At 37.8% G+C, this 22912-nt stretch overlaps 1 protein-coding gene across 1 annotated transcript in view; it reads left to right on the forward strand.

Annotated features, from left to right (window-relative positions):
• The window catches only part of CACNA1E (calcium voltage-gated channel subunit alpha1 E), a 285148-nt gene that overhangs the window by 126938 nt on the left and 135298 nt on the right, over positions 1 to 22912 (forward strand). Inside the window, exon 7 of the mRNA XM_070941053.1 lies at positions 4112 to 4215. Within this exon, the coding sequence (XP_070797154.1) occupies positions 4112 to 4215 (104 nt within the window). The remainder of the gene's footprint in view (positions 1 to 4111; positions 4216 to 22912) is intronic.

A 22912-nucleotide genomic window follows, 5' to 3' on the forward strand; every position in this document is an offset into this window, starting at 1 on the left:
ATAATTCCTTAAGAAGTGTGTCTGCATGTGTGTGTGTGTAAAATAAACATGCACACAGATGCACACAGAGAAGTTTGTTTATGATAACAAGGTCGTCTTATTCCAGCAAATCATTTATATTCTGCCTTGGCAAGGGCAGATTTCTCAGTCAGCCAAGATGTAAAAATGATTCTACAGTTGAGCCAGTTGGAAGTGTTTTATATTAGCAGTGGAATAAATAAATTTTCCTGTGATCAAATATTTCCCAGCAATGCAAATGCTCGGACCATTAAATCTATTTTAGAGGTTATATCCTAGAACTGAAATGAACTATATCTCTTCCACCTCCCAATACATACAGAGAAAGAGAGAGAGAGAATGATACACAGACAGACTTACATCCACACACATTACAATTGTTACATTACACATTAAGCTTGTCTATTTGATATGGTTGGCTAAAGGAATGAATGAATGAAATTAGTTTAACATTTATGCATTCTATTTTAAATCTAGAGCTGTCAAATACCTATTACAATCGCATGCCATCTGTCAGATGTAGGTCAAATGGTGAATACTTTATGTCAGATATTATCAATATTTAGAGATATTGTGTGTCAGTTTTCAACTCTAGATGAATGCATATCAGGTATCATAAAAATCAGCTTACATCTTACTAACTGAAAGGACATTCCTCTTGCATGTCAAATATTACTGAAAGACAGCTTGCAGATACTATTATATGTTTAGATGCTACTGCAAATTATTGGTGGCAAATGCTGGAAGTATGTATAACGCAGCTAGAGAAGATTTGAAAGATATCATCAAACCTTTGCAAGAATATTAATAGTGGATGAAGAGATAATTTATTTCAGCTCTGCCATATTCTATAAAGCAGCTCAGAATTGCTTAATGGTACAGAAGTCTGGAAATTACAAATATCTCATTTCCCCATGGAGGAGACACTAGACATGTAAGAACCATAAATCTGCAGTGAGGGTGGGCAGAGGTTGCCATCTGGAATTACAGTGGAGCCATTTGTAATTGGCCATTTCTAATTTAGAATATTGGCTAAGCAAGAGCAAAGATATTGCCTTTTTTAAAGCAAAAGAAAAAAAAAGAAAGCAGAATCAGCTATGAAACAATTGCTTTGTTTCTTGCTCTATACAATCTCAAATTTATTCAGACTAACACTGGAAAAGTTACCTTAGTGAACATTTCCACACAACCAATTCATGCCATTCTTAGGAGGCTGTTCTAGGATTGTGATTGAAATCAGACTTCCTTGGACTGCACAGAAGGATAATCTAAAATTTAGAAGACAATGACTTCATTTTGTCTCACTTCCCAAGTCTGAGTGCCAATTGTTCGTTCAGAGATGAGTGATTTCCATTTTGATAGTAATTTTTAGCAAATTCCACACATTTACTTTATAGCCATTATTGAAGAAAGTAATGAAGATTTTGTGTTGAGTTTTAAGTGGAGTTGGCTTTTGAGGGGAATTTGATTCTGACCTTCAGCAGCCTGACTGAATGTACAACAGGCTTATAGAAGACATTAGAAAAGTTGCGTCAGAATCATTTTCAGTTAAACTTTCGATCATATCCAATGTGCACAGGAGATGGGCAACAATAATTCATGCTATTGTGCTATATATCTTTCTTTAGATTCATTCAGTAATGCCTAGCAGGAAGAACAATGTTTCTGTCTATGGGTGGAGAATTAATGTATAATCTCAGCCAGTGCAATTGGCAGACAATAAAAATCTTTTGTTTTGTCAGCCTTAATGGAAATTCTATAAAGAACCTTATCTTCTATTCATGCCCTGTCAACACAGCAATAATTTTAGTTTGCTCTGCTCCAGACACTACATTCTGAAGCATCTTGTTCAGAATTCAGCCAGCAATACATTATCTTTAGCACAGAAAGTTTCTGTTTTACTCTGCTGAAGCAGCCTCACGTGGCTCTCCAAACTGTAATTCTTGGTAAATAACTGCAATGTAATATCTTCCTTTCCTCCATTCTTCTCTTTCCTTCTGCACTCCCTTCTGAGGAATAATGTGATAATTGCCATGTGTGACTATTTATTTAAGGAAGAGTTAAGCAGTTAGGTGAGTTCTTCCCAGGAGAAAACACTGCTACTATCCTGGCTTCAAAGTGCTGTTAATTGAAACTACATTCCCAGTGCAGGTGTGCAGTCTCCTTCAAGCTGTTTTTACTGTCTGTTCATGATTCCACCACCTCCTCTTTATTTGTGTATGATTTTTCAGATAATAGAAAAAGAACCAGAGATCATTCAATGATACAGTGAAGTAAATAGTTGAAATAAGTGATGCGTCATTGAAAATGTTCCTTCATTGCTATATTTACTTATACGTACTGTTTATACGTTCTGTTCTGCCAGACTGGGTTCACAGAAGAGATCCAGAAACAGGTCTTTCCATATACCTCAAAATGGCTCTAATGACTTCATGCTGATGGGCACTCTGATCAGCTGAAGAGTATTTTATTTATCTGCCTACTTGTTCACCTTACCATTCCTCATCACTAGAGAATTCTGACAGTATCAAAGAAAGGAAGAATCAAAGCTACATTTTTTTTGTATGTTTCAAGTGATTCTGCAAAAAGAAACCAATTGGTAACTGTGCCAGAGAAGGGGGAAGTTCTTTCAAGCTCACCTATCAGTGCCCCCAAGGTAGCTTCATCTGTCCATATGAAAATTCTCTGTAGGTCTTATTGAGTTATCCAGGTAATCTTGATAGAAGTGGTGATTTACATCTAATCCTAAAAATACTTTAGCTAGAGGGATTAAGGTTTCGGGGTGGGGGGTGGTGGATTATGTTGGTTATAAAAAAGTCTTTCAGTACTTCACATTTCTGTCATCTGTCCTCCCACCAAATTTTCTGCCATTCTATTCTCTGCCTGTATCTGTACTGTACGTAAAACTAGCTCCAGAATTTTTAACGAAATGCATTTTTTAGTTTAGACTGGGATAGTGAATCACAATAAAAACAAACTTCAGCCTGATATACTGAAGACTTCAATATGGGTTTTAGAAGATGGCTAGGTTGCAGCTTCAGGACCTTTAGTGATACTCATAAGTCAAGCATTCTAGCTACTTTAAAAATAATGTTTTCCCCACTAGTGCTTGGAGATTATGCCTTTTAAGAAGCTCAAATGAAGCTCTTACACTGGTTTGTTTGGATATGATGTACAGATGAGTCAGAGAGAGAGAGAGAGAGAGAGAGAGAGAGAGAGAGAGAGAGAGAGAGAGAGAGAGAGAGAGAGATGAGGGTTTAATTATTGCCAAGAACAGTAATAAGATGAAGATGGATGCTGCCTTTCTCAGACAGTCACGTTCTGCTGCATCATTGTCCTGACCAACATCATGGACAGAATCCTTGTCAAAAGGACAAAAGAGAGATCTGGAGAGAAGAGAGAGGGCAGGCCCTTATTAAAAGGCAATGAATAACCATATTACAACCCTGAGCAACCTTGCCAGAAGCCTTTTAAGCTGTCAGTCTTTTGCTTCATGACTTGTACTTTCCTGAGCAGCTGCCTTCTTTCTTCCTCTCTGTTCTGCTCTCCTGAATTTTTAGTTAGGATGAAATAATGCCGTTTTGTGGACATTAATAGCAACATGCAATTAAGTGATGAGAACATTATGCTCTAGGTGAGCTTGCAACAAATGCAGTCTGAAAAAAGTGAACATGGCAGTTGCAGTCAAAATGTCACAAACTTCCTCTTGTTATCACTACTGCAAACCTCTGTCCTTTTCAGTCAACCTATGCTGTATAGTGTCAACTGTGACATCTTGGATGACAGGCGTAAGTGTTCTCATTAGAATTGCCAAACTTTCCACAGGGACAAAGCTGTTGAGTACAAATCAGTTTGGGAGCCACGTTAAAGGTCATTGTTGCATGGATTGTTTTTCTAAGAGGAATACAAGATGGTTGCTTCTATGTCCCCAGTGCAAAAGGGAAAGCAAGCAGCCGGCACTGGAATAAATTTAGCAATAAAATAGGACTACATGTATGTGTACAGACATTTAATAAAAAAGACTTCATTGTGTATAACAAAGATTGCATGTAGTGCAATTTTAGGTTATTTTTTATTTTTGTTTTTCTTTCAGACCAATGATGCCTTAGGAGCCACCTGGAATTGGTTGTACTTCATTCCCCTCATCATAATCGGATCGTTTTTTGTTCTCAATCTTGTCCTGGGAGTGCTTTCTGGGTAAGCCAGTTCTTTGACTCAATGATGATGATTTCTCACCTTTCTACTCACAGGGCACTCACAATTTCAGTTGCATTAGATGTATTTAATATACAGTATACTGTATGTTAGAGATCTCATTTAATACTGATGATTTTTCATCAATTCTTAAACCTGGGTAATTAGCAAAATGTAAAGATGGAACTTTAGCAAAACAATCAGTTGATAATGCCTAAAGTAGTAGCCATATTTTATTGAAAAAAAAAATCCGAAGAAATCTGGTAGCACTTTAAAGAATGTCAGCTTTATTGTTGTGTATCCTTTCATGAATTGCATCATAATTTGGCAGTGGGAATTGTAGGAGGAAAAGTCCACACTAATTTATGTTACATCAGAACTATTAATCTTTTTAAGATGGGGAAAGTATTTCTTACGTTGATAGGAGCTTACCTGAAGTGCCTAGGTATAAAATGCTAGCCCCCAGAGTATTGTAATTCAGATTCCACAGTTCCAAAAGCACAGAAGGCAAGAAACACAATAAGATTCTGTTTCATTAAGATTTTTTGCAGGCCTTGAATATATTCCAACAATGGACATCCTTGGTGAGATTTTCCATCCACAGAGGCTTCAACACTTCTTTAAGCTATTGTTGTTGTTTAGGAACTAATTTAGAGAAGTGATATTAGGCAAGTTACTCCTTTCTCAAAACATAATGAATTAAATAATTGACAGCTCTGCTTTTATTTGCATTCTAAATTGTGAAATCATTACCCATTTTCCATAACTGACGGTGGCTTCCTCCATCCTTTCAAGTTGTGTGAAAGGTTGACAAAGTTCACATACTACCATAGAATTTGTATTTGTAGAAGTGAAATTTAGGGGCGGGGGGACTGGATATCATGTGCCTATCCCACAAAAGGCCTGTATGGAGAATAACTGTGGAAAGTATTTTATGTTGTTGGATAGGTATCAAGTCTGGCATAGCATATTAATATCAGACATAACAAATCCAAATAGTATCTCATGCTTTATAGACTCATGAAGCAGCTTATGTTCAGTTGAGTAGAGTTTGCCAAACAGCTTCTCAGTGGGTTTGGATCAGTTGGTTTGTCTGTTTCCAACAGTGTTACCTCAGATGACTATTGAAAAATTCCTGTATACAGTCTCTGAAAAAAAACTTGATCTTGAAAGACCAGGATATTCTAGTTTTCACAAACTAATATATACAGACATATTTATGAGAATGAAACAACAATTCTTTTTGAACTCCTCCAAATCAGGCTGAAATTCAGGTATACAGCTATACTTTCCCACAGTGCTTGTGTGGACAAGAAAATCTAGCATTCAGGAAATAAGATAGTTGCCTCTAAATCCTGTATTTCATTTGAATTTGTACCATTCTTTCCAACTTTTAGTATATCCTGTAGGGCTTATCCTCCAATTGTAGGACAATTTAAGGTTTGGCAGCACTGTGAAATAAATCAGAGCAGTTACGGAGGGGAGAGTTTAGATTGTAGTTGTGCTAGTAGAAAATTGTCTGAGTAAGGCTTAAGTGAATTAGAGTACAATTTTGTTTGTGTGTGTGCGTGTGTGTGCGTGTGTGTTTCTGTTTATTTTTCTCTGTGGAAATGGGAGTTGAATGCAAATCATCAGTCCAGACTTGAAAAGACAGAGTTTCTGATCACTATGGCAACAGGCCATGTGGTTTTATAGAAATGTAAAAATGCTACCAAAAGCTTTGAGCATCTGGAAGTATAAAAGGAGAGGACAAGATCAAGAAAATCTCCCCATCCTCGTTTCTTATTCCTTTCTAACAGACCAGGAAGTCATGGAAAAAGATTTGGCAATATTCCCAAAGGTGCTTTTTCAAGAGGCAACTGGACTTTCTTATTTTTTTCTTTGAAGATGTTTTGCTTTTTATCCAAGAAGCTTCTTCAGCTCTGACTGGATGGTGAAGATCATTATCCAGTCAGAACTGAAGAAGCTTCTTGGACGAGAAGTGAAATGTCTTCAAAGAAAAAACAAGGAAGTCCAGTTGCCTCTTGAAAAAGCACCTTTGGGACAACCACAACCTGGATGACTGAGAACCTCCATAGACATTTGGCAGTATTAAATGATAGACCCAAACTGACAATATTTTCAAGTTCTGTAATTTGAAGGTTAATTCTTCAACTTCTCCCCACTACAGTTTTTCTTTTTATTTCAATCCAAATGGAATCTTGGAAAGAAATTGTTTAAAGGGCATTCAAATGGGATTTTGCCCATTTGTCCTGCTGCTCATCAGCAAAATAATTCAGTGAAAACTGAACAAAAAGGGGCCCTATTTGGTGTGGTGGAAAAAGGCGGGGGGGAGGAAAAGGAGTGGGGGACCAAATCTGGCTGGGTATTATGGAGAAAAACAGGACAAGAAGAAATTTCTGTATGCATCCCCATGAAAGAGGGAGCTTCTATCCTTATGGACGATAGCAGTTCAGACTATTGCTGATTGTTATTCTAAATTCCCCTCTCTTCTCTGCTCATAGCTAAATGAAGCAGAGTAGAATATCTATTCTCCATCCTGTTTTTCCTAATCCACATATATAGACAAAAATGCACAAATGATGCATTTCTAGCAGAGAGCAAAAACATAATACATGTATGTGTATGTATCTGTATGTGTGCATGCACACACATACACCAGTGGTGGGTTGCCCCTGGTTCAGACTGGTTCGCAAGAACCTGGTAGTAAAACCAGTGGGAGGCTCTGCCCACTGACCTGGACATCATCATAGGTGATCTGCGCATGCGCAGAAGTGCACGCACGGGGGGGGTGCAAACCGGTAATAAAGGTAAGTAGAACCCATCCCTGACATACACACTTTATATTATTACAATACACAGAAGACAGTGTAGTTTTCTCTTTTGATTAAAGGGGCTGAAAAGAATTCTAGAAATTATACTCTGTTTCCTAACCTTGTTTTTTTTTAATTATTATTTAAACAAATTCTAAACCTCATCAACTTGGCAGAAATTCTTGTAGATATAAATGTTACGACTAGATTTCAAAACCTCTTGTAAACCTAAGATAAATAGCAAGTAGTAGTTCGAAACATATGATACCAAGGAATCAGCTCAAATCTTCCTTTCTTCCCTAGTACTGTTAGGCATGGTAAGGTGCCAAAAAACCTTCAGCTACATCTTGCAAATCTTTTTAAGCCCACTACAATGAAATATTTTTCTTGTGCTACTATATTGTATTATGCTGTAATATATTTATATAGTGGATTGGAAAAGGTTTTGTTTTATACCAAGATTTCATCTCAAATTCTCTCTACAATGCTCTGAACTACAGTAAATTAATATGTCCCTGTGTACATTACCTATACCTTCACCACATAGTGCACGTATACTTATATTCTGTCCAAGATGCTTTCTGAAATGAGCAAAGAACTCACTGCTTGGAGCAATCTTTTTAAAGGCTCGTTAGGGCTGCTCTGAAGCTCGAACCCAGGCCTCTGAGCATAAATTGAAGTCTGGGAAAATGACTCTTCAAGAGCTGCATTTGCTTTGGAGCTATGAAGAACCATGAAGCAGTGGTTGTTCATGAAATAAAGAAATAATGGGTGGCCACTCAAGAGAATCAAGAAGGAAGAATTTGAGGGGCAAGTATACATCAGGTTAGGATGTTAGGGATGATACTGATGATAGCAATAGTAGGCACGGCAGCAATAATCAAAACCTGTGTTTAATTTTCCATCACTACCAAACTTAGAGCTTAGTGTATTTCTCTACTGACTCTTCTTAGCCTTATGCTTTTTCTATTCTACTATGGACCGTACACGTTCAATTTTGCCACCGCATGTTACCCTCTCTGTAATTATGAAGATTATAAACAGTCTTTTGCTGATCATTCTGAATTATATATTACAGGCTGTTTTCCAGCCATGCAATGAATATAGGATTCTGAGTTATACTGAAAAGGCGGAGGAGCAATCAGACTTGGGACTGCAGAAAAAAAACCTGAACACTGACTTCGTGCAGTCTTAGCAAAAAATAGCTCAGGCACTGCAGTTAAAATCCTGAGCAAAAGACAAGCAGGAGAATTTTGAAAAATAATAAGAACTTCTATTAACTAGTAACAGTTTTTGAAAATAGGGAATGTGTTTACAACCAAAATTATGTATGCAGCAAAAGTGTGGCATTCTGGGTCTGGTGCTCTTCAGAGCCAGTGTTAACACTACATTTTCTTGATTATCAACTAGCCGCTTTTCTCATTCTGTTCTGTAAGAATAAGAATATTGCTTGTAATGTTCTGAGAAAGTTATCAGACCTTTTTCAACTCCTCCATTCCATAATCTTCTTCTTTCTTTCACTTTTTTGTTTGCCTCTAGATTTTTCAACCGTCATTAACTGTGATAAATTCTCTAGTGTTATTTGTTGTAAATTTCCTTTTTACTCAGGATTTTAGACTGAATGAGCTCTGAAATCAGTGTTTGAAGTTCTCAAGCAGTCTCTTGATTTATTCTTTGTGTTCAGACATCGCTATATATCAGCCATGGTGAATATCAAGCTTATACCTTGTCTCCTGTCTTCTGTTTCATGTAACTCTGCTAGGTGAGTGTAATAAACATATATTTCCAGTTTAGATTAACCAAAATTCAGCACAAAATGTAAACACTAAATCAGAGGTTTATAACCTGAGTACTAGAGCCAGAAGTAAGCCTGTAACCCTTTTTAAAGATTAAGTGTTGACTTGGTCATTAAAAGATTAGCCATCCCTGTTCCAAAATTAGCCTTCCTTGTCATTTGTTGAAAGAAATAAGTTTCCTGACTCAAAATGAGTCTCTTTCAAACAGATTATAATTACTATCATCTAACTTCTCCTGTTTGGGTAAATCAACAAATAAAAAACTGTAAGAAGATGGAACAAAAACAAAAAGAACAGGAGCTGTAGTGGGTGGTCCCTATTTTTCTACTTGCATTTTTTACATGCTTTCGAACTGCTAGGTTGGCAGAAGCTGGGACAAGTAATGGGAGCTCATTCTGTTACACAGCACTAGGGATTCGAACCGTTGAACTGCCGACCTTTAGATTGACAAGCTCAGTGTCTTAGCCACTGAGCCACCTTGGTTAGAATGCTGTAGTACAGTGTAACTCTGCCCACTGCCAGGCGTTCGATCCTGATGGGGCTCAAGGTTGTCTCAGCCTTCCATTCTCCTGAAGTCGGTAAAATGAGGACCCAGATTGCTGGAGGGCAATATGCTGACTCTGTAAACCGCTCAAAGATCGCTGTAAAACACTGTGAAGTGGTATATAAGTCCAAGTACTATTGCTATTGCTATTTCTGCCACTTCTCCCAGCAGGACTCCATCCAGTCCCTTAGTGCCTCTTTTCCATCCCAACCATTACCATAACGTAAAAAGTGTTATTCAATAATGTTAGGTCACTTAACTTTTCAGACCATTAATTGCTTTAAGCAATTCAACTGACGAACACAACTAACACTGGGGAAATGGGTGACTAATTGGACAATTTTGAGTGTAAATATAAATAAATGAAGCTTCCTAACACAAGAGGTGCCTGGAATGTTGCTATGACTACTTAGGTCACACAAAAGTATTCATAGTTTTAGGTTATGTTTCTCTGGGAATCAGTACAGCATCAGTGCCACAGCTGTGGAAGTAGAAGATGCTTTGTTCCTAAATCACCTTGTGGTATATTAAATTATTTTTCCAATAAAGCTTATATTACACTCTTTCTTGTAACTTGTCAATAGATGTGTTGATTTTTTTCATTTTCTCCTTTTTAAATAGTGAAAGGTGATTTCTAAAAATTCTACTGCATAATTGAATTTTTAATTTACCCCTATCATTCCTTGTTCTTTTTCTTCTTCTTCTTTTTAAACCCTATTTCTCATGGGATTATACAATGGAAAGAAAGCAAGAGAAATATTTATGGCAGAGGATTTTTTTTTTCAATAGCTACCAACCATGGCTGCTAATCTTACATTAGTAGTGATGACTCTCTAAGCACAGGGAACAAACATTTCATGGGAGTGGTGGAGTAAAGGGGAAGTAGCAAACTATCTCATATGTATTCAGTGCATCTTCTAGATGTAATACTGCAAGAATAAAGTCCTATTGTATTTAAGGGCCTGTAATAGAAATATTGTCTGATTTAGCTGATTTGTGATGATATTCTGCATAAAAACCACCAGAAATGCAGGGGAAAGTTAAATGATGCACATTTTTTATATTAAGATAGTCTGAGACATCATGTGTTGTGTTGGGATATAGGGTTTTTTAAATCTTTGACTTTTACCAAAGACCAATCGTGATGATACTTAGCATTTATTTATTAATTCCTTCAGTGCCCTTTATATCATCGTTTAGCCAAAGAGTGTCCTCAGCAAATTAACATTTATTATTTCTTGCTTATTTGAGGATTTGGAGGTGGGAACGAAGAGAAAACAATCAAAACTAGACCGATTCCAAATCAGAGCATGTTTAATGTAAGCATAGCATCAAATAATAAATGCATAGGGATAGGATCCTCATGGAGCAAAAAATATCTCCAGAAACTAACCTATCATTAGGTAGAATGAGATACGCATGTTAGATAGTACATGCTGGGGTGTGTGGGAAAACAGTGATAATAACCTCTGCCATTCTTCGTGAGACCCCAGCTCTGTCAGACTTTATACAAGCATAGCTGTAAATCTCAGCTCTTCAAACACTGCGCTTTTATTTAGTAACTGGTTACTTGGCATTATAGTTATTTCGTAAACACAGCTCTGATAGAATAGTGCTGGTAAAAAAACAAGAATGAAAACATATGTATCAGGAGATTTGTTTACTGAAATATACAGAAGCCTGAATTAGAGACTCAATCTTTGCATCATGACAGTTTACTATCAAGCTCCTGATTCTTTTCTTACCAACTTTATTCTTTACATCCTCTTTGTTGGAGGATGGAGTTTAGCATGCTTCATAACCTACTCTGTAGTTCTATAGTCGCCATTTGTGAAATGAGGTTGCACATCTTGTCTTTGTTTGAGCAATAACGGCAAAATGTCTTTGGCTAGATCTATAAGGGTCCTACATAGGATGACATTCCAGCTATTATTTTCTGGCAATTTGTTTCTTATGACATGGGAAGAAACCAGGTTATTTAATGCTTTTCATAGAACTGTACGCCTGAAAATTAGAATTTTATTAACCAAATTAGCCTATCTCATCCTAGCTGAAAAGGCATATTGTAAGCAATTTCCATAGTTCTTTGCAGACAAATTTGATTGAATTCACCTCAATTTTGATTCTTATCGGGTTAAGTTATAGAGAGATCTGCTCCTTGGATTCATATTTCATATGGATTCTTTTCAGCTTCTTAGATATTAAGATTTGGACAGATTGTATAGAGAGTTAAGAGTTCACCACTTGCTTGTTCAGTTATTGTTCTTCCTGCCTAATTAAATTCATATTTCAATTTTTAAATCAATTCTAAAAATTACTGTAATTTAAGCTCATGGGCCTCATAGCTAATCTTAAAAACATTAATTCCTCAAATCTATGCAGGTGTAAATGCATGGGTTTTAACACAACTACCAGTGTTATTCAGAAACAATAAATGGAGTAGTAAAAAAAAATCTGGGAACCCAAACAGCTATCCACAGACTAGAATCTACATCTATATATCTAGATTCTATTTCCACCTACCACATTTTAGATCATCCTCTGTAGCTCTGTTCTGCCTCTGTATTGGTGTAATTAGATTATTCAGTCACTCCCAGCAAAAAGATGCAGCATTATTATTTGCCCTCAGAAAAGCCGCGTGATGAGACATGGTTACCAAGTAACCATGTTTTTAGGCATAAGAGTTGAATTTGCCTTCAGTTTTAACTCAGGAAAAAATGTCTGTCTGCCTCAGTTGTTACAGTTGTTACAACTGTAACAATTGTTACAGTTGTTAATTTTATTGATTATATAATGCCTCTGATTTAATTGTGCATGTCCTCATACTTTTAAGATTAATCAGTGTTTAGTTGATTAATCAATTCAATGCTTTCTTTTGTTGTTAATTAAAAAGTCTCATTGCAGGGTGTGGCCAATGTACTCTTTCGTCCTCCTTTTTTTCTCCCTCACATATACCCTACAATACTGGGGCCATATTTTAGGGATAGTGTGAAAACCTGTATGTGTAGGTCAGTTCCAATCAAACAGATATTTGCTGTTTCTAAATAGAAGATTTGAGAGGCTACGTATCAAAGTGCATAACCTCCCTCTTCTACTCTTTTGTTCTAAATGCAGAAATATTCGTGCTGTTGAGCCTATTGAGTAAGAAGGTAAATTCAATTCCTTTGTAATCTACTCATGTTATATGATAAAATTAAATCCAACTATCTACATGTTATGAGCTCTTTTATAATCTTACTCCATTCTCTGCTAAGCCTTTGAAAAGGGTAATATTATAATTAATGGATCAGTTTCTCAACATTTGCTGTGTGGAGTTCAACTTCGTTCGAGATTTGTTGTCACACATCAGTTTCCATCTCTAAAGAGCATTCTACACTTTCTTGAAAAAGTCTTCCAGACTGTTGATAGTAATCTTTCTTACATATGCAGAATTCTTTGCCAATTTTAAAGTATGTATAAGGCTGAAAAAGATTAAGGAGTGGCAGTTAATAATAAACTGTTAAAAGGTGCCGGTGTGTATAACATTTAAAGCCCTCTATGGCACAGGGCTAAGATCATTTGTGGGATTGCCTTTCCCTAAGAACATCTATATATCCTATCAGGTTAGATAGACTAGGCACACTCCTAGTCCCTTCCCCCAAATATTGTTATCTAATGGGGAGTGTGCTTTTCCATAGCAGTCCCGCCTCTATGTAACACTCTCTCCCCTGAAGTTCAGCAGGCCTCTAATCTTCTAGTTTCCCAGAAGGCACTGAAGACCTAGTCCCCGTCCCCACCCACCCACCCCCGCCAAGGATAAGATGAGATGACTCCATGTTGGAAGCTTGACGTGGCACTAGGTTTTTGTTTTTCATGTTTACACTTTTAACGCTTTTAAATATTTTTTTACATTTTTCTTTCAATTCTTGATTGGGAACTGCCCATAGATCGGTATAAGATGGGCAGATATTTAAATGTTTTAAATAAATAAAATGTTAAAGAAGAGCATTTGTTGGCTGCATACGGCATAATTCTCTATATTATGTTTAAGGTGTTTAAAAATAATGTTAAAGGGAGAGACTATTTGATGACAAAGGCAGTGGTCAATGTTATACAAAAAATTCTGAAAACAGCATTAAATGAGAGCTCATAAGACCAAAAATGCAGTTTATTTACTTGACTTGAACTTGGTTTCTTTTCCCTTAAGAGATGAAACTTCTGGAGAAGAACTGTGATTAAAACTCATGCAGTGCACTGATGTGTGCATATGTCTGTGTGTGCTTTTATTAAAATATTCAGTGTAATATCAGGTCAGAGAGGGAAAATAAACTTTGAACATTGTAGTTCCCATGGCAACCAAGTGAGCTGTTAAATGAACTGCAGAAGTAGCCTCTTTCAGCTCCTTATGAATTGAGAAAAAAAAGGAGTTGCAGTGCAGAAGCTAAAAAGCATGGATGGAAGGAAAGAAAAGTGCAGAAAAGAAATAGAACAGTCACCCCCCCAAAAAAAAACCCTCCAAGAAAAAAAACACCATGTTGATAGAAAGTTCTAAATTAGCCCTTTCTAACTCCCTGGAAGTGTTAGACTACAATTCTATAATTTCTCCTCCAACACATCTGGAGGTTATCAACTTGTGTTAAGTCTATTTAAATGGATACAAGTGGTGGCTCTATGAATTCTGGTAATATTGTTGGACATAATTGTGGAACAATGCATACATTTTCTCTGTAATTGAAGGAGGAGAACCTCTGAGCCTCTATCTATATTCAGTGCTCAGATGAACAACCATATTCAGTAGAGATTCATCTAATTATTTTTGTATTTATATTGCTCTATGCCCGTAATGGCGAACCTATGGCATGTGTACCAGAGGTGGCATGCAGAAACTTCTCTGTGGGCAGGCATGCTTTTGCCAGCTGTTCTTCTGGTTTCTGGCACGTTTAGTTTAGTTTAGTTTAGTTTAGTTTAGTTTAGTTTAGTTTAGTTTAGTTTAGTTTAGTTTATTTGATTTGTATACCGCCCTACTCCCGAAGGACTCAGGGCGGTGAACAGCCAAGCAATAAAATACATAAATACAAAAATTTAAAAAACCAGTTAAAATCAAATTAAATCATTTTGGCCCAGACAAATTAAAACACCCCAATAATTTAAGAACAGATTTAAAATTTATATATTAAAAGAGGGAGGAGATTAGGCCAAGCCTGCTTGATGGAATAAAAGAGTCTTCACAGCGCAGCGGAAGGTGCGCAGATCCGGGATCCTCCGTATCTCTGGGGGGAGCTCATTCCAGACGGTAGGTGCCCCCACAGAGAAGGCTCTCCCCCTAGGGGTCGCCAGCCGACATTGTTTGGCTGACGGCACCCGGAGGAGTCCCTCTCTATGAGAGCGTACTGGCTGGTGGGAGGCTATTGGTGGTAGTAGGCGGTCCCGTAGATAACCAGGTCCTAAGCCATGGAGCGCTTTAAAGGTGGTAACCAAAACCTTGAAGCGCACCCGGAAGACCACCGGGAGCCAGTGCAGCTCGCGCAGGAGAGGTGTCACATGGGAGCGCCATGACGCTCCCATTACCACCCGCGCGGCCGCACTCTGCGCCAGTTGGAGCCTCCGGGTGCTCCTCAAGGGGAGCCCCATGTAGAGAGCATTACAATGGTCCAGGTGGGAGGTGACGAGGGCATGAGGACTGTGCGTAACGAGTCCCGATCCAGAAAGGGACGCAACTGGCGAATCAGGCGAACCTGATAAAAAATCCTCCCGGTCACGGCCGTCAAGTGCTCTTCTAAAGACAGCCGTGAATCCAGGAGGACGCCCAAGTTGCGAGCCCTCTCCGTGGGGGCCAGTGATTTGCCCCCAATAGTCAGAAATGGCGTCAACTGACTATATCGGGACGTCGGAAACCACAGCCACTCGGTCTTGGATGGGTTGAGCCTGAGCCTGTTCCTCCCCATCCAGATCCGTACGGCCTCCAGGCACCGGGACATCACTTCAAGGGCATCGTTGGGGTGATCCGGGGTGGAGATGTACAGCTGGGTGTCGTCAGCGTACTGATGGTACTCCACTCCGAAACCACGGATGATCTCGCCCAGCGGCTTCACATAAATGTTGAACAGGAGAGGCGAGAGGACTGACCCTTGTGGCACCCCACATATGAGGGGCCTCGGGGTCGACCTCTGTCCCCCTGTCAACACAGACTGCGACCGGTCAGAGAGAAAGGAGGAGAACCACCGCAACACAGTGCCTCCCACCCCTAACTCTTCCAACCGGTGCAGCATGATACCATGGTCGATGGTATCAAAAGCCGCTGAGAGATCTAACAGGACCAGGACAGAGGAGCACCCCCTGTCCCGAGCCCTCCAGAGATCATCAAACAACGCGACCAATGCCGTTTCCGTGCTGTACCCGGGCCTGAAGCCCGACTGGAACGAATCCAGATACTTTGTTTCATCCAGGTGCTGGGGGAGCTGTTTCGCGACCACACTCTCAACAACCTTCGTCACAAAACGAAGGTTGGAGACCGGACGATAATTTACCAACATTGCCGGGTCCAGGGATGGCTTCTTGAGGAGAGGCCTCACCACCGCCTCTTTCAAGGCGGCAGGAAAGACACCCTCACCCAACGAAGCATTTATAATCCCCTGGAACCAGCCTCGTGTCACCTCCCGAGAAGCCAGCACTAACCAGGAGGGACACAGGTCCAATAAACAAGTGGTCGCGTTCAGTCTACCCAGAATCCTGTCCACATCCTCAGGGCGTGCATGCGCGCCAGCCACCTGGTTGCGCCAGAGTGCTAGAAACCCAAAGACCAGCGGCGGATAGAAAGACATTACAGAGGGTGGTGAGCACAGCACAAAACATTGTGTGCCCTGATACCACTAGACAACATTGCTAGGGCTCACTGCCTTAGAAGAGTGAGGAAAATCCTCAGGGACGACTCACACCCTGGTCAGCCCTTCTTTATTCTCCTACCATCTGGAAGGAGAGGCAGCTGCATAAACAGGCTGAAGAACAGTTTTTATCTGTGGGCTGTCAGACTCCTGAATGAAAAATAACTCTACAGCAACATAGTACGATTGACTTGCGGGGCTGGCAGGGCGTGCAATAAGTTCCCATGGTGCAATAGGACTGAGTGTTTGTTAGTAGGATTCACTGAGTTAGGCATTTTTTTTTTTTGTCTTTTACTGTGAGTTGTATTGTGTTGTGGGGGTGCATGAAGGGCGGCTCAGCCAATCTCATTGTACACATGTATTCTGACAATAAAGGTTTGAATTGAATTGACCAGCTGGCCGGTCCGCCTGTGTGTGCCGGAAACCCAAAGACTAGGTGGCTGGTGTGCACATGTGCATTGGCCAGCTGGCCTTTGGGTTTCCGGCGCTCTGGCGCATGCACATTCTGGTTTGGGCACTTGGTGCCAAAAAGGTTCACCATCACTGCTCTATGCCTTTGAATATTCGAACCTTATGAACAACTCCGTGTTACTTGTTTTTTTCCTGTAGAATAGGAATAACAGCATTGCTTGATGCTATATAAATAATTCATAAATAAATAAATGTAATTTAACACCAGATGTCTGCAATTAAAGTAAGATCGAATCTCGCCAGGCTCAAGGTTGACTCAGCCTTCCATCCTTTCTAAGGTAGGTAAATTGAGGACCCAGTTTGTGGGGGCAGTAAGCTGACTTTGTATAAATATACAAAAGTATGAAGGCTATTGCTTAACGCATTGTAAGCCGCCCTGAGTCTCCGGAGAAGGGTGGCATATAAATCAATTTTAAAAAAAATTCATAACACATAGGACTAGGACATATTCTTTCTTGGGGGGAAAAGTATATTTTTTTTTTCTAGGCCACATTGGACTCCCTCTAAAGGTTATTTGTTGAGATCTATAGCCTGAGATCTATAGACTGAATTAATATATCAGCATGCTCTTATTTGCTTTCATTGCACATTAGCCTTCCACACCTCATGGTTATCCACATTTCCTGGGATTAAGCAGTAAAATGAGTTCACTCTGGACACAAGAATAGGATACATGCTGAGAGTGAGCAATGGAGAAAAGGAAGCCAAATTGAAGATCAAGTGCTCATGTGTGAAGATGTGTGAGCAACAGGAATTATCCACAACTTGTAAAATTATCTGTATCACCAGATGCAGGAAATTTTGGAATAAGAGCTTAGAATAGTTGTTTTGCTTCTCACAGAAAATTGCATTTAGTGTTTGGATGAAGTTGGACTTTTTAAAATTAGCATGTTCTAATTTTAATGCATAATTTTACTTGTATTCTTTAAGCTGTAAACATTCTTAGCTCCAATAATTTACCGTTTTGAAAATATTGAAATGAGATGCAATCCCCTTCATATAACATGAGAAATAATGGTTGATATAAGAGGAACCTTTAATGGAAGGTAGAAAATAGAGTTGGAATTAATCTTTTACTTCATACAAACTGCCAATATATATATAAAAAAGACAAACCAAACTGACAAACCAAACATACTCATATGTTGTTTGTAATATTTAATTGCCAGGAAGTGGTATAATGCCTTCATTAAAATTAATTGTAGACTAAACCAGATCTTGAAAAGCAGAATTTATATCTGGCATTGTGTTGTTGCTTGAGAAATGCAAAAGAAAAGTACATTTACTTTTCATCCCAGATATATGTGCAATTACAAAAAGTTTTTACCAAATCGTAAGTTTAATGTGATAAAGTGAGGGAAACTATGAGATGAATACTGTAGATATAGAAGTAAATTTAGGTTTAAAGAAACTGACTCCTGCATGTTTTTTGGATTGTGAAACATCGTTAATCCAGAAAATAAAGATCACAAGGAAGGAAGCAAGAACAAGCAAAATATAAGAGAATTTCTTAGACTGCAGCTGTCAAAATGAAACTGAGGTAAAGGACAGGAGGTTTCTTCATAACACATGAACTTTGTATTTGGGTGGGGCTTCCTATCAAAACACTTGGCTCTGGAATGTTTTAAACTGGGTTGTCCAATCTTGGCAACTTTAAGACTTATAGACTTCAATTCCCAGAATTCCCCAGCCAGTATGGCTGGCTGGGGAATTCTGGGAATTAATGCCCACAGGTCTTAAAGTTTGGACATCCCTGTTTTAAATAATTCTCTCTAGAGGTAACTGAAGTTCCTATTTGTGCATATATAAATAGGTCCTTGCCCAGCCTCTGTCAAAGGAAAGCATCATATTCTTGTATGCACAGCCAGAAATGAGTTAGATTAAAATGGAGCAGTTATTCATAAAGCTAAATTTAGATTCAGGTAATAGTTGCTGGTTCAGAGGTTCAGAGGATGGAGGGAATTGAAGTAGAAAATCTTAACTTTTGTAGGCATCTATTGGTTCCAACAAGGCAAAAATACAAAGCCAATAGCTGTCCTTAAGAATTTATACCACAACACCTTAGTAAGCGTAGCACAAATGTCAAAACGGTACCGGTGTGGGGATTAAAAAAAGGAAAAAAAAATGTTCCAGGAAATAATGAAGGAGGAGAACTGCCACATAACAGTCAGACTTAACAATGGTCAATAAGAAAGAGAGAAAAGTCTGGATAGCGGACATGGCAATACCTGGAGACAGCAGGAGAGAAGAAAAAAACCTGAAGAAAGTAACAAAATATAAAGACCTGCAAATAGTAGAATGGCAGTGGTAAAAGAAAGCAAAGATTAGTGAAGAGTGCCCTGGGCGCAATCCCAAAATAACTGGAGCACCATTAGAACATTGCTGGTGTTCTATCAGCATTGACAAGATCACCATCACTTCAAAAGGCAATTTTACTTGGAACAACTTACATCCTGTTCCAAGACAGGATATCTGCTTATCCCAGGTCCTTGGGAAGGACTCAATAGGTGGAGAAAAATGCCAAATCCAATCTAAAACGTCTGTGTGACCATGTGATTAGCCATGCCATTTGTAGGACAGGAAAGAACAATCTGTCTGTGCTCTAAACACCTAGACAGTTCAGACATGCTGTTACAATTGTGCCCTGTGTGTGTGGGAAGACAGATGGTGCATTTTCCAGATCCTGATTAAATGAGTTCTTCTGATTCCCATAAACTAACTTTCAGTTCTCTTTACAATTACTCGGAGGTTTCTGGATATTTCTGCTTTTTCAGTAAAATCACTTAGTCATATAAATATAGAATATTTAGACTAAAGGATAAAATTTGATGTGCAACAAAATGCCTCTAAGTTCTTGTTCTACATTTCTTGCTCACAGGTAAAGGTCATGTGTGATGAGAAACAGTTTGGATTAGTTTGATAATCATGATTATCAACAGAAAAATAATCCTTATCTAATTTAGCTATTAAACCCAACAATTTCATAAATTGGTGCTTTAAATTGGAAGTTGGCTGATTATTTCTATTACAACAGTAATCTAACCTATTAAATGTAAACAAATGTTTAAGGAAAGAACAAGTCCCTCTTTTTAAGAAAAACTGAGGTTAATAGATAGGATCCTCTAAAGGGACTATGAGCATCTAATTGGTAGAAGTCATTAGCAACCTTTCTATTAGGTTGTAGAAAGAAAACAGCAATTTTCTAACAATTGCAAGCTTTCTATGGAATTTTAAACACTGATAAAACAATTTAGATGTCAATTTGCTTTATTTAGCAGGTAGTAGAAGAACCTATCTTCTATATTATGTAATGCTGTGTTGTTATTTTGTCTTGCCTTTCCAATGATGCTGAACTTTTAATCAATTGTACTACTATACAGCCTTCTCTCACATATATCCTATTATGTTAGGATGTTAAAAACCTTAGGATAGAAGTGTCTTAAAACCCTACCTCCCATCTCCGATAGTATGATCTGCATGAAATTTATGGCAATGTGATTATCTAAAGAAACTATATACCATCTCATGAACAGAATCTGGATATTCATGAGGATGACCTGGGACAAGGAAGCCTATTGGATAATTTGGACGAATCAGTTTCCCAGCCCAAAGCACTTCATTAATTGTTATTATGAGAATTAAGTGATAAGAGAATACTTTTATGTCACCTTGAGCTCCTTGAAAGAAAGATGAAATGTAAGGAATGATAAATATTAGTAAATGTAAGCCCAACATTTCAGTGTAGTCTTCAGTCTGCTTTTGTAGCCTTGACTCAAAAGGGTAAAGCCAATACATATGTGTAATTTCAATCTACAATTAGTATAATAATAAAAGCATCGCTATACTGCTTTTGTAAGCATTTAAAGTGTCACTTTCAAATATTTTTAAAAAATATTTAAAAATATTTTATCAAAACATGTTTTTTAAAAGCAACATAGGAAGTATTCTTTGGGAAAGTCTCATTGTCTTCAAGCACTTCACCATCCTTCCTCTTACTCAGATCAATATTATTTTCTGAAGAGTTCTTTGTTTGACCAGCTTTCAGCTATCAGCAGCCTCCACTGCTGCCCTGTTCACTTGCTTCTCTGTTTCAGACGGAATCGTTACTCTAGTGAATAGATTTTTCTTTTAGGCTTCTCCTAATGGACAAAAGCAATTAGCTCATCTTTGAGGTTTAGCACGTGCCAACATTTTTTTTAAAAAAAATTGTACTTATTTGAAAGTAACTGATTTTCAATGCAGTTGGTGGGAATCAGAACAGGAATAATTTTGCATTAATGCCATGTAGCATATTTCTTTACTAGATTTATCCAGCACAGAAGATGACTGTCTGTTACAAGCTTGTACTATCCCCATAAAATGGAAAGAATCTGCCTCCTTAAAATCTGTTGAAGATCAAGGATGACAAATTCTTTGTATTTAATGAACTCTGTTTATAAAACTGAAGCCACGGCCTTAAAAATAATTTCTTTCAAGAAAACAGTTTTGCAATATCTCACGATTGTGAGGATATTTTTGTAAATTTTCTGGCACCATTGTCAGTAAAAGATTTGGAATACGGATGGAGGTAGAGTTCTCCCTATTCAATTCCTGAGCTTTTATTTCCTGATGTCCTCCTACTTAAGAACTGCATGCCTACACCAGATGAATACCCATTTAATTTCACATATTGTTTCTCCCTAAAGCCAATCAAATGCCTCTAGGCATGAAAGTGAAAAAAATATATTCTTTTCAATGCTAAATTCATAATTCCATAAACCCATAATATCATAACTTTTCCTATCTTGATGCTTTCCAGATGCGTTGAACAATAAATCCCATACTTCTGAACTAGCATGATCTCTTTTTTAGTCCTTTTCAACTAAAATAATAATACTAGTCTAAACTGATAGAGCTTAAAATTGGCTCCTGTAGATGCATTATTTCATTTCATATTGTCTGACATTGTTCCTTTTTGGACATGATACAGAAGAGTCTTTCAGTTCTTTTAGAAACACCAAATTAAAAAAAAAATATGATGTACCATATATAGCAAATCACCAAAGAGAAAATGAAGATCCATAATTCTAGCTCAAATATTCTCTTGGCAGGATGCCGACAGAATAAATGCAAAGAAATATATGGAGCTTTGTTGACCCATAATTTTCATAGAGAAATAAAAAATGTAATTTGTTTCTGCATGGCAAATGATCTATTTATAATTTTCTATTAATTATACACTGTAAGGTGCCCTACATTTCATCTGATTACTTCAGAGTTACATGGCACAATGATATCCTCTTTGAATCTCACTTGAATTAGAGCCTCAAGGCTATACAGAGAACTTCATCAGGCAAGACAAATCATATGTTTCGAACTGGGGACATTTTCTTCCAAATAAGAGGCCATATAAAACCATATAAAAGAAATTAAATAAGATGTTCTTTTTTTTTCTGATTCACTATTATTTCATCTACTGAAGCATGAATTAATCAAATACTCAAAAAAGATGTTCATGTTTCTCACACCTTTTAAAGAAGATGATCAATTAATAGAATGCCTCCTGATATTTTCCAACCAGCTACTGTACCTTTTCAGCACAAATGGCTAAATTTGTCTTTGTATCTATGGGTACAAATGTGCCCTGGACCCTTGGTATGAATTTTCTTACCAACTGATTGAAATTAGTTGTAAGATTCAGTTTTTTAAAATAAGAAACAGGCATGTTGCAGAGCTAAATTTTTCAGTGTCATTATTCTGAAGAACGACTCTGAGTCTCAGATGAAGTATCTAGGCATTCTTAAAAAAATAAACTTGTGAATTGGCTAGTACAGTCCATACTTTATTTAGAAATATACACTTGCCTAAGAGCATGACAAACATATAATCCTGACCCCAGAAGCTTTTAGACTAGTCATTAATAAATTGGGGTTTTAAATTGGCAGAGGCATTAATGCAATTAAGTACTGAGATGACAAATCCAGAACATCAGTAAATAAAAGGAGACATAATGGTGTGGTACTATCAGCTTGTGAGGAAGTTGAGATGGACTATTCTTCCATAACCTCAAGAAGTGAAGACAAAGTAATGATATTCCAGAACTACACAGAGGAGAACTATCCTGTAGTGTTTATTGAGTTAGCAACACAAATAGATGACTCTTATAAATGTTCTCAAATTAATGCAGTTTAATTTGTCCAACACTATAAAGTCTTGGGACAAAATACAATAAGAAAG

This window comes from Pituophis catenifer, unplaced genomic scaffold, assembly GCF_029215685.1.
Source record: "Pituophis catenifer annectens isolate HBS135680 unplaced genomic scaffold, rPitCat1.0.hap2 SCAF_3, whole genome shotgun sequence".
Taxonomy (NCBI): Eukaryota; Metazoa; Chordata; class Lepidosauria; order Squamata; family Colubridae; genus Pituophis; species Pituophis catenifer.